The sequence below is a fragment of the Anomaloglossus baeobatrachus genome, chromosome 3 (genome assembly GCF_048569485.1).
Source record: "Anomaloglossus baeobatrachus isolate aAnoBae1 chromosome 3, aAnoBae1.hap1, whole genome shotgun sequence".
NCBI classification, from domain to species: domain Eukaryota; kingdom Metazoa; phylum Chordata; class Amphibia; order Anura; family Aromobatidae; genus Anomaloglossus; species Anomaloglossus baeobatrachus.
In genome coordinates, this window is record NC_134355.1 from 566,610,991 (window position 1) to 566,623,301 (window position 12,311).

The 12,311-nt window shown below is 45.5% G+C and overlaps 1 protein-coding gene across 2 annotated transcripts in view; it reads right to left on the minus strand.

Annotated features, from left to right (window-relative positions):
* The window catches only part of LOC142296861 (glypican-5-like), a 435,368-nt gene that overhangs the window by 173,630 nt on the left and 249,427 nt on the right, over nucleotides 1–12,311 (minus strand). For both annotated transcript variants that reach the window (XM_075340927.1, XM_075340926.1), the window contains one exon: nucleotides 2,868–2,988. In XM_075340927.1, coding sequence (XP_075197042.1) covers nucleotides 2,868–2,988 — 121 coding nt within the window. The remainder of the gene's footprint in view (nucleotides 1–2,867; nucleotides 2,989–12,311) is intronic.

The window sequence follows — 12,311 nt, forward strand, 5'->3', positions numbered from 1 at the left end:
GTCTGTGGGACCGTCCTACCAGCCGTTGGTTTACCGTACAAACTGTGTCCGTGTCAGGCTGAGTGAGTACCATAGTGCCGCAAGCCACAGCGCTGCCCCCGCGTCCCTGCGCCCTCCAGGCCCTACACTTTACATCTCTTCACCGGGCCCCGGGATCACCAACCCCTACCCACGGAGGGGCAACACAACACCTGGCTGCTCCCATCACCATCCCCGGGACCCTCACACTGAGCAGCGGTGGTGCCATCACCACAACCGTGGGTGGCGTCACGAACTATAATCCCAACAAACAACCCCCTTTTCACTCACGGGCGAGGAGTGCCGCTCGAGACACCCCGGGATCCGGCCCGCAGCTCGAGCCACCAGGAGCAACTGCCGGACCCGAGCAGAAGGGGTGAGCGCGGTGTGCTGACACCCTCCTCCCCGCCCGCGACAACTGCATTCCTTTATACTCCAAGCGATTGGTAAATCCAGCATTGTAGTAGGTATTAGAAACAACATTGCTGCAATATTGGGATTTCCCATAACAAGTGAAGCTGATGTTAGTAAATGATATGTATAACCCGTGAACCACTGGATCACTGCACCTAGCTGTGTACAATATAATGATGTCAAGAAGAGGTCAAGAAAAGCAGCAGATTTTGAATACTTCACACTTTTATATTCCAACGATCTCCTCTCACGTTACTATTAGCCTGGTAATGAATATTTATGGGCAGACTTGTTATATTTCTTATTCTGAGGATGAAAGGAGAACGACTATGAACACTGCAGTTTGGGTACCATAATCTGCTGATGGAGGATTTCTAGCTGCGCTTGTGGAATGGAGCTCTCTGTAGTGGTGTAACCCTTTAAATGCTTTCCGTCTTGATAGCATCCAGTGCATACTAACGAATTGCTGAAGCTCCTATAAATAATTAGTAATTTTCTTCAACATATAACTCTGCTTGTGTGATCTGCATAAATGGCTCTACATACCTCCGGTAGGACAAAGACGACTCCAACACGGTGATAATACATCTATCCCATGTTGCCTCGTCTATTATCGTGAGACTGTAATTTTGAATTGGTAGGAACTGTAAATGCAAACATTTAACAACTGCATTTTCTTCATAGATTGCATTCTTGGTTTTTGAGAAATAGGAGAAGCTCTGATCGCTGTGACCTTGGTCAACTTTACAGTGGACTTGATAGAGGTTGTGAAGTATGAAGGATTTGACAAAGAAGGGACAACGATGTGACAAGGCAGAACAACTGATCACTGTCCATAGTGATTATTTTTTCTCCTTGCCCATTCTGCAACTTGGTTAAATCCTTAACTTCAGGGTTTCCTATGTTTATCTCCACTTGGAATATTATCAGGTTTCTTTTCATTCATTAAAGAATGAGATGAAAGAACATTAGGGCCTTTTTTGGCCAAAAATCATCCAAAGGTTCTATCTTGGTCCAAAGAAATTCTGTTTTCCCTTTGTCCATTGGTAAATCCAATGATACATACCGGCCTACTTATCATATTGGATACCACTGTCACTTACTAGGCCCTCACAAGAAGTCATTTAAGGCCTAGTGACTAGCAAGCGACAGAGGTGCTCAGGTTGCTGGGCAGAGAATTGCTGGCACAGAACTGATCACTCACTCCTCCAATTTGGCACAGGCGTTTTTGATTAGAAGGAGACTGCAAGGCGAGATTCTGCCTTTTTGCTCTCAGTTCACATACTTGTGGAAGCTGAGTTATACAGCTCCTTTCACAGGGTGCTTGTGCGGTGTGGCGGCCATTATTGTGGTGGTTTTGTGTCGGTGAGTTGGTGAGGCCTGGAGTCATGGGGGCTCAGCTTTGCAGCATGGGTGTTGTGAGGCACCAGGTCACCTGCCTTGCTGGTGTACTGTTGCTGCGGCGGTGGTTGGTTCGCAGCGCCACACCTTTAAAGGGAACCTATCACCGTTTTTTTGAACTATAAGCTGCGGCCACCCCCAGTGGGCTCTTATATATAGCATTCTAACATGTTATGTTATATATAAGAGCCCAGACCGCTGTGTAAAACATAAAAAACACTTTATAATACTCACCTAAACCGTTTGCTGCGGTGGATGTGGCTCAGATGGGCGTCTTCGTCCTCCGATGCCGGCGACGCCTCTTTCGGCCATTTTTGTTGCGGCCTCTGTCGTCCTTCTGAAGCCGTGATGCATGATGCGTCCGACGTCATACACTCTTGCCGGCATTCAGGTCCCGAGCAGGCGCACTTTGATCTGCCCTGAGTAGGGCAGATCAAAGTATTGTAGTGTGCATGCACGGGACCGGCGAGTGTATATGACGTAGCTTCAGAAAGAGGAAGAAGATGGCCGAAAGAGGAGGCGCCGTCACCGGAGGACGAAGACGCCCATCTGAGCCACATCCACCGCAGCGACCGGTCTAGGTGAGTATTATAAAGTGTTTTTTATGTTCTGTATTATGTTAGAATGCTGTATATAAGAGGTGGTGGCCGAAGCTTATAGGGCAAAAAACTAGTTAGGGACCCACTCTGAGGTTTGCCATGATGTGGCAGTTGGCTTCATACAGTCTGATCAGAATGTTAAACCAAGAATCTCATGTTCAGGTATATAAATTTTTGCCTAGCGGTATTAAATTAGAGTATGATTATTGGATGTGTGGTTCATGTCTTTTTCTCAAGCTATGTTACAGAAGTGATGACTACTCCGGTATGACTGCTAGAGAAGACTGAACTGGATGCCAGACCGGGGTAGATGGCATCTTTTTGCTCATCTCTAATGTACACTCAACACAATAGGAGGAATAAATGACATTACAGAGAATAACTAATACAGCTGTGTTTGACCTAGAAGTTCAAGCCACTAACACTTTCCCATACCTGTATGAAGAGTCGCATCTTATTGATTACTTGGTTGATGATGACATTGGACCCTCGGACCTTAACTTCTGGATTGTTTACTTGATCTTTAAAGTCACTGGAAACAACGAGGTTGGTGTAACTATGAACAAAAAAAGACAGATGACTGATTGTGATATGAAAGTACTGAGGAGTCCAGCACAGAAGTGCTTGCAAACTAGAATTGATTTACTTGCTTGTTCATGTGCTTGTAAAATCACATTGTCGCATTATATTTCTTATATTCACACCATGTAATTCTGATAAGTGATGTAGCTTTAACGAAACATAAGAAGATATCATAATAAGAGGTACATAATAATAATCCTCCCGTATTTGGAGGATGAGTATTATACCAATCATACCAAAGCATAACTAGAACTGAAAAACTCAAGACCCCAACTGGATTGGGGCCTCTAATTCTCTTATTGAATTAGCAGTAAATCCATGATGGAAATCATTGTTCTCATGGGTTCTACCAACCTCAGAAACAAAAGATGTCAGGATTGGGTTTTTGTTACGTTATCTACAAAATATGTCATAAAATTGGGTGGTGAGGTCTTAGGGGTGCTTCACACACAGCGAGCTCACTGCCGAGATCGCTGCTGAGTCACGCTTTTTGTGACGCAGCAGTGACCTCATTAGCGATCTCGCTGTGTGTGACAATGAGCAGCGATCTGGCCCCTGCTGCGAGATCGCTGCTCGTTACACACAGCCCTGGTTAGTTTTCTTCAAAGCCGCTCTCCCGCTGTGACACACAGATCGCTGTGTGTGACAGCGAGAGAGCGACAAATGAAGCGAGCAGGGAGCAGGAGCCGGCGTCTGACAGCTGAGGTAAGCTGTATCCAAGATAAACATCGGGTAACCAAGGTGGTTACCCGATATTTACCTTAGTTACGAGCCTCTGCAGCTCTCACGCTGCCTGTGCTGCCGGCTCCGGCTCTCTGCACATGTAGCTGCTGTACACATCGGGTTAATTAACCCGATGTGTCCAGCAGCTAGGAGAGCAAGGAGCCAGCGCTAAGCAGTGTGCGCGGCTCCCTGCTCTCTGCACATGTAGCTGCATTACACATCGGGTTAATTAACCCGATGTGTACTGTAGCTAGGAGAGCAAGGAGCCAGCGCTCAGTGTGCGCGGCTCCCTGCTCCCTGCACACACAGCTGTGTGCTGGTAACTAATGTAAACATCGGGTAACCATACCCGATGTTTACCTTAGTTACCAGTCTCCGCAGCTTCCAGACGGCGGCTCCGTGCAAGCGCAGCGTCGCTTGCACGTCGCTGCTGGCTGGAGGCTGTTCACTGGTCGCTGGTGAGATCTGCCTGTTTGACAGCTCACCAGCGACCATGTAGCGATGCAGCAGCGATCCTGACCCGGTCAGATCGCTGGTCGGATCGCTGCTGCATCGCTAAGTGTGAAGGTACCCTTACACTGGAAGCCCTACTAGTCCCGGGAATTTGGTACACACTCTTGGAGCAGGAGTGGCCATGCATGCACAGTCATTCTCCAATATAGTTAATGGAAGCTTCAGAAAAAGCTGGGTATTTCTAATAGTTGGTATGTTATTATAGGATTATGTACCAAACCAGAAATCTAGATAGGATCTAGAAAATATTCAGGGTCAGGTTGATATAGGCTGATCTAATTTCGGTCATTGTTGGAGGGGTCAAGGCTGCCAGTAGATCCGATAGATTCATTACGTCTATTTGGCATTGTGGTCATGTAGGAATAAACGTAACCAATGGATCACCAGGGCTATCACACTATTCCTGGGATCCTATAATATGCATTTTATTTTGGGGTATTTTTATGTACACCTTAAAGGGAATCTGCTATGCACTGAAGACAGCATGCTGCAAGGGTTAAAACATTGTGTCCTGTCAAGAGAAGATCTGTTGTTTATTTGCTATGTTATGTTTAAGCAGCAGGAGTTATCTTTGCTCAGACTACAATGTCATGCTCACGGCAGTCCGACACCGCCCTCCTATGATTGTCAATGCTCAATCTCTATAGTGAGCCTGGAGTGGGCGGAACAGCTCTCTCAGCTCTGCTACATGGCTAAATTTAAAAATTCTGATCATGTCAGAACAGCTGCACCCAGTAATCTAAGTGATACATCATTGGAGTCAGGATCTCTTTGCATACATCATGCTGCTCTCAAATGAGATAGCAAAAACCTGATGACAGATTCCCTTTAATACAGGTTCATAAGGTGCTATCACTGATCAAGCACTCTACTCTCTCACTTGCTCGGCATAGGCTATTTCCAACCTCGCTGACTGATCAGGTATGAGACTAACCAAACCAAATGACTGTTTCACAAGTGTAACAGTGAATTTCATTATGACATACTATTGACAATCGTGGCAAAATCTATAAGAGTATTGCTGATTTATTGATTCCTTACCAAGGGCATATGCTGTAAATCAGGATTTGTGCTGCCCGTGGATGTAAAGCCTGCTCTCATCATTGTATAAGGGAGGTATACGAGTAATTAGCAATTCAAGACCAAGTAAAAGAAAACCGGAAGAAAACCAATAGCCATTTGCCTATTCTGTAGACAAACATAAAGATATAAGGAGACTTAGTGCATCTGTTTTACACGCTCTATATAGTCTATATTGTTCCAGTGGTAATAATGATTAAGGCCACACAACCTGCCTACATGTAATTGATGTGAGGTCATCTGGAGGTAAGCACAAGTATAATAAGGGGGCATTTTGCTGGTGTCTGACCTTTATAGTCAGGAAGATATAGTCTGCACACATCATCTGCAGATGTAATTACCCATGTATTTCCTTCATGCACGCACACATGTAAAGCTGCACAGATGAAGGCTTTTTGCCGTCTTCTGTCTTGAAGAAAATGATGTGACATTTGTGTTTCAGCGGCTGCTTTGTCTACAGCGGCTGCTCTTTGTGCTGTATCTATAATGGACTAATCTAGATACTTGGATCGTTTATTACTGAGGAATCGCACACTGAGCGCTACTGACCTGTTCTCTTTATCTGTAGCGGATATCATTATATATACTGCAATGTGCATAGCGTGCTACCATGACCAAGTAGAGATCAACAGAATCTGTCTGTGAAAAAAATTGTAGCATGCAGCATCTGACACTGAAATCAGAGGAGTCTCACCCACTCAAGTCTATGGGTGCGAGAAAAAAAATCGGATGCCACACTATAGCAGCTGATTTTTATGGATGCAATTCTGTAGCATAGGAAACGGTAAATGGCCCTGTAATTTGTTAATGGTAGGTGAGGAAAAAAAGGCGGATTACATATGGACTTCACACGGATGATAAGTGAGAAAAAAAATCGTCACACTTTTCTTTCATGTGAACCTAGCCTTAGGGCTCATGTGCACGTTGCATAATAGCATGCATTTACGCTGCATTTAACAGTGCAGCGTCAATGCATGCGTCCTGCGTTCCCTGCACAAGCTATGAAGATTGTGCATGAGACGTGCTCACGTTGCTTTTTTGAACGCAACGATTTGGGTGCTAAAATTTTGACCCAAATCCGTGCGTTCATAAAAGAAGCATGTCAATTATTCTGTGCACTATGGATGCAGCTCCCACGCTGTCTATGGTGGGGCAGCAGCCATAGCGCATGAAATCGGCTTTTTTTCTACCAAAAAACTGCATCCATTATGCAGTATTTCTGCAGCGATTTCAAGCGCACATGTGCTGTCAAATCGCTGCAGAATATTCAGCAGTTACGTGCGCATGCTGTAGGGGTTAAAAACAAAATGCAACTGTGCCTCTCTTATAAGGCTCCATGCTGTTGCTTACTTAAACTAAAGGGTTTATCACTTGGTGATTAACATTGCAAGGTCTAGCTGTAATGTGCACAGCACTCCGGCACACGTCTTCCTATGATTGACACCTAGCTGTCAATGTACAATCTCTATTGAGAGCATGGTATGGGCAGGACAGCTCTCTGGTCTCAGCTACATGTCTAAAGCTAAAAATTCAGATTGGTCAGAACAGTTGCTGCAAGTAAACGAAGTTATACACAGTTGAATTCAGAATCTCCTTACCTATATTATGCTGCTCTCAGATGAGGTAACAAAAAACTACTGACAGATTCAGTTTAAGGGTACGCTCACACGAGCGTTGAAATCGGATGAATGCAATGCGAGAAAATCTCGCTTTGCACTCTGACCAATGTTAGTGAATGAGGGAGAGCAGTTGGTCACCTTTTCTCGCATCCAGATTCTGGATACAAGATAAGTAGCAGCATGCTGCAATTTTCTGCGAGAGCCGTATAACTCGCACCCATTCAAGTGTATGGGTGCGAGAGAAACATCGGAGGACTGCACTCGGATGTTATCCCAGTGCAGTGCAATATACGCACAGGCTGCCAATGGAGGAGATGGGGGGATTAACCCCTCCCTCTCCTCTGCAGCGCCCACCCTCAGCTTCTCAGCTGTGACTTGATTGCAGGATCGGGTCACAGTCGCATGACACTCGGCTCACTCTCGCAGCAGAGCCTGAGCCGGGGGTCATTAGCATATTGCATCCGATGCTGTACGCTCATTTGAGTCCAGCCTAAGAAGAATACTGTAATAAGAATTATTTAAATTTAACTTAATACTTTTCTTTTACTTTTTGGTGTGAAGAACAATTAAGGGAGTTATATCTAATGCTATAGTAGTGAAAAAAGCAATGAAAACATTTCACACTCAATAAGAAACTTAACATGCACTAAGGCCATGTGCACACGCTGAATATTTGGTGAGTTCTTTACCTCAGTATTTGTAAGGCCACGTGCGTACGTTGAGTATATCGTCAGTTTTTTACCTCCATATTTGCCAAAACCAAAAGTGGAACAATAAGAGGAGAAGTATAAGGCTGGAAACACATCTATGCGAGTAAAATCGGTCCGAGTTGGCTGAAAAAAACTCGGCTGATTTTAGTTCACGTTAGGTCAGTGTGCAATGCAAGTGCGTTCCTTTTTTTTAATTATTTCAAGGATAACAGAGCGTGTGTAATGCGTGTTTGATGTGTATGGGATCCGTTTTTACTATGTCATCTGCCATTCAGCTCTGCTACATGGCCGCTGACAGCAGACACAGACAGCCATATAGCAGAGCTGAATGGCAGATGACAGCAGACACAGACAGAGCCGCACGATCAGAATGAACTCGGGTGAACTTCACCCGACTTCATTGTCATACCGCGGCTCTGTCTGTGTCACGTCCTGATTAGCGGTCACCCGTGAAGGACTCACCGGTGACCGCTAATCTCCTGAGTGACTGAAGTGAGCAGCGCGATTAGTTCTGCTGTCACTCAGGTTACCCGCGGCCAGCTGTATTCTCCCCCCGTGACCACAACTCACCTGTGACTTTATCGCTGTCACTCGGGTGAATTGCTGTCACAGTTGGAGAATCCAGCGGTGGCCGCGAGTAACCTGACTAACATCATCAGCTGATCACGATACTCACCTCAGTTGCTGTGTGGAGCTGACAGGAGCGGCGGTGTCTTCTGCAGCTCCTGTCACCTTCATGTAGCAGAGCTGGAAGCGACGCGGGACCTCTGTGGATTACGTCGGACATGGATGGGTTTTTTGGGTACTTAATAAAGTGGTGAACGAGGGTCTTTGTTATTGTTTATTATTTCAAATAAAGGATTTTTTTTTACCGTGTGTGTTTATTAACTTTAATTTACAGGTTAATCATTGGGGGTGTCTCATAGACGCCTGCAATGATTAATCTAGGATTAATCTAGGATTTAGTGGCAGCTATGGGCTGTTGCCATTAACTCCTTATTACCCAGATTGCCAACGCACCAGGGCAAATCGGGAAGAGCCGGGTACAGTCCCAGAACAGTCGCATCTAATAGATGCGGCCATTCTGGACGGCTGCTGGCTGATATTGTTATGTCGGGGGGCTCCCCATAACGTGGAGCTCCCCATCCTGAGAATACCAGCCTTCAGCCGTACGGCTTTATCTGGCTGGTATTAAAATTGGGGGGGACCGCACGCCTTTTTTAAAATTATTTATTTATTTATTTTACTGCACAGCATACACATGCCCACCGGCGGCTGTGATTGGTTGAAGTGAGACAGCTGTCACTCAGCGTGAGGGCGTGTCTGACTGCAAGCAATCATAAGCGCCGGTGGGCGGAGAAAGCAGGGAATACGAGATTGAATAATGAGCGGCTGGCTTTTTCAAAAGAGGAGAAGCCGCCAGCAGTGTGACAGCCGTGTAGCGCTGCGCCGGTGATCGGTGAGTATGAGAGAGGGGGGCAGAGGGATAGATCGACATGGACAGAGAGAGAGGGACAGAGATAGTGACCGACCGACAGACTGACCGACAGAGAGAGAATAGAGACCGATAGGGAGAGACCGACTGACAGAGAATAGAGATTGACAGACATTGTGACACATCACTCGTTTCCAGTGTTTTAGGAAACATGCGAGAAATGTATTTAGAAAATCGGATGTCACTAGGATGGTGTGAGTGCCGTCCCGTGACATGCGATTTATTACCCACTCCCATAGACTTGCATTGGAGAGACTCGCCGAGAAACTCGCAAAAAAGCAGCATGCTGCGATTTTTTTCTCAGCCCTATTTGGACTGAGAAAAAAATCGCAAATGCGAACTGAATCATTCACTAACATGTGTCCGATTCCAATGCGAGTTTTTCTCGCATTGCTCTACTGCGAGAAACTCGCAAGTGAGAAGCAGCCCTGATAGAAACGCACGCACCACTTCTACATTTTTTACCCACTCTACTCTACATGCACATAGACTGTCCCTATTAAACTTAAATACTTTATTAAATCACTTAAAACCACACCGTGATTACTAAAAGTGCTAGCCCTCATTAGCTGCGCCTAACTGTGCACTGCCTAATCGCGGGGGTTGGCACCCTAAAAATGCGATATGGCGCCCCCACTCCGCGACGACTTTCCCTAATGCCCCTGAAGTCCCTGCCGGAAAAAAGGTGCAGTGCCTAAGATAAGTGCAACAAACAAATTGGTGTGGCAGGTGAACAGTAGGGAGGAAAATTCAAAAACGTATCTCATTGATGTGAACAGAATAGTAATTTCAAGCCTCAACGCGTTTCTCCCAGAAGTGGGTTCCTCAGGAGGCCAATAGTAAACTACAATGGTGGTTCAGGAAAACTCTCTGTAGCCTAATGGCTGATTCAAAGAGGGGATCCTGTTGATAAATAGCACACTGCAGACCCAAATAGTTCTGGTGTCCAAGGAAAACACCCTATTCAATTAGATCTCAGAGCAGAGCGACACCGGCGGCCCCGCACAGAGTAGAGCGGCATTGCCGGCCCCGCACAGAGCAGAGTGACAGCGGCCCCGCACAGAGCAGAGTGACACCGGCCCCGCACAGAGCAGAGCGGCATCGCCGGACCCGGACAGAGCAGAGCGACACTGGCCCCACACGGAGCAGAGCGGCGTCGCCGGCCCCGCACAGAGCAGCACCCGCAGTGAGTACCTGGGCCCCTCGCTATACTACTTGCAGTACTCCAGTACCGCCCCTGCCTCCTGTAACCCCCGCTCCTCTGCAGCCCCCCTCCCTGGTAAGACACCACCAGATTATAAACGGACCCCATATTTTTTTTTACCTTTTTTTCCCTCCAAATATATAAAATGAAAAATACGGTATTTAAGTTTTATAGGGACAGTCTATGTGCATGTATTTTGTTATTCCCTAGTTATTATCACATATATGAGTCATGTAACCACTCTACTCTACCCATACTCCACGTATGCACGCGGCCTTACAAATACTGAGGTAAAAAAAAACTCCACAAGTACTGAATGTGTGGCCTAAGGGTATGTGCACACAATGTCTTTTCAGTGTTTTCCTTGAAACTTCTTTTTTGATGTCTTGGCTGCTGTTTTTTTCTTCTATGTTTGTATTTATAGTGAGTGACTTCCAAGCACCACCTGCCAGAATGATTAGGTCACTTATTTAACTGCTTCATGGCTTTGGAAACCTGAAGAGGTTAATAAAAAGTGTAAAAAGACTGAACATAAAGACAGCAAGTCATTTTGATATTGCATATGGTCATTCTTTCTGGTGTTTTTTCTACACATACGCTAATAGTTTAGATCATACTGTAAGTTTCTTATTAAGAGTGAAAAGTGTTTTTTTGGCCATAGAAGTCAAACATGGCAGAAACTGATTATCTTATGGACAGTTCTTATAAAATGATGGGCGATCACAATGGAAACAACCCAAACAATGGGCTTAGCAATCTAATATATAAAGCAGATTGTATGTATGAGTGTATGTGTGTGTGTGTGTGTGTGTATGTGTGTGTGTGTATGTGTGTGTGTATGTGTGTGTGTGTGTATATGTGATGTGTGTGTGTGTGTGTGTGTGTGTGTATGTGTGTGTGTGTGTGTGTATGTGTGTGTGTGTGTGTGTGTGTGTGTGTATGTGATGTGTGTGTGTGTGCGTGTGTATGTATATGTGTGTGTGTGTATGTGTGTGTGTGTATGTGTGTGTGTGTGTGTGTGTGTATATGTGTGTGTGTATGTGTGTATGTGTATGTATGTCCACTAAAGGAATCCGCACTGTTGCATTTGCAATCATGAAATTTTGCACAGATGCCTCATTTGACTCAGGGAACGTCATAGACTATGTTTTCAGGGGAAAATTGAACCCCGCACTTTACAGTTATTCGCCAAAAAAACCTGCCTCCATTAAATTGAATGGAGCTGGGAGCTACAGGTCATTAATAGGAGCTGTGATTGGTTGCTATAGGCAAAGAAGGACATTCCTAGTATAAGAAGCTTATGTGTCAGGTAATATGATTTCGGTGGAGAGACGGATTGAGAGAGAGAGACAGACAGAGAGAGACTGACAGAGAGAAACAGGCAGACAGAGACAGGGAGAAACAGAGATAGAGACAGACAGAGAGCCAGAGAGAGACAGACAGAAAGAGACAAAGAGAGAAACAGAGATAGCGAAACAGAGACACAGTGAGAGACACAGAGTGACAGACAGAGAGAGAAATAGAGACAGACAGACAGAGAAACAGGCAGACAGGGACAGAGACAGACAGAGAGAAACAAAAGAGATGGAGAGACAGACAAGGAAACAGAAAGAGGCAGACAGAGACAGACAGAGAGAGAGGGAGACAGTGAGAAAGGGCGAGTGAAAGAGAGGGAGAGTGGTAGAGAGACAGAGAAACACTTAGTTATTATCCCGGTCAACGCTGGGTACTACAACTAGTAAACAATAAAAATGAGAAAGTTCTTTTATAAGTGCCACACACTTGTTGTTCACTGTCATTGCCTTAAGGCCCCGTTACACGCGTCGATTTATCTGGCGATATGTCGTCGGGGTCACGGATTCCATGACACACATCCGTCATCGTTCGCGACGTCGTTGCGTGTGACACCTACGAGCGACTCTGAACGATCGCAAATAGAATGAAAATCGGGGA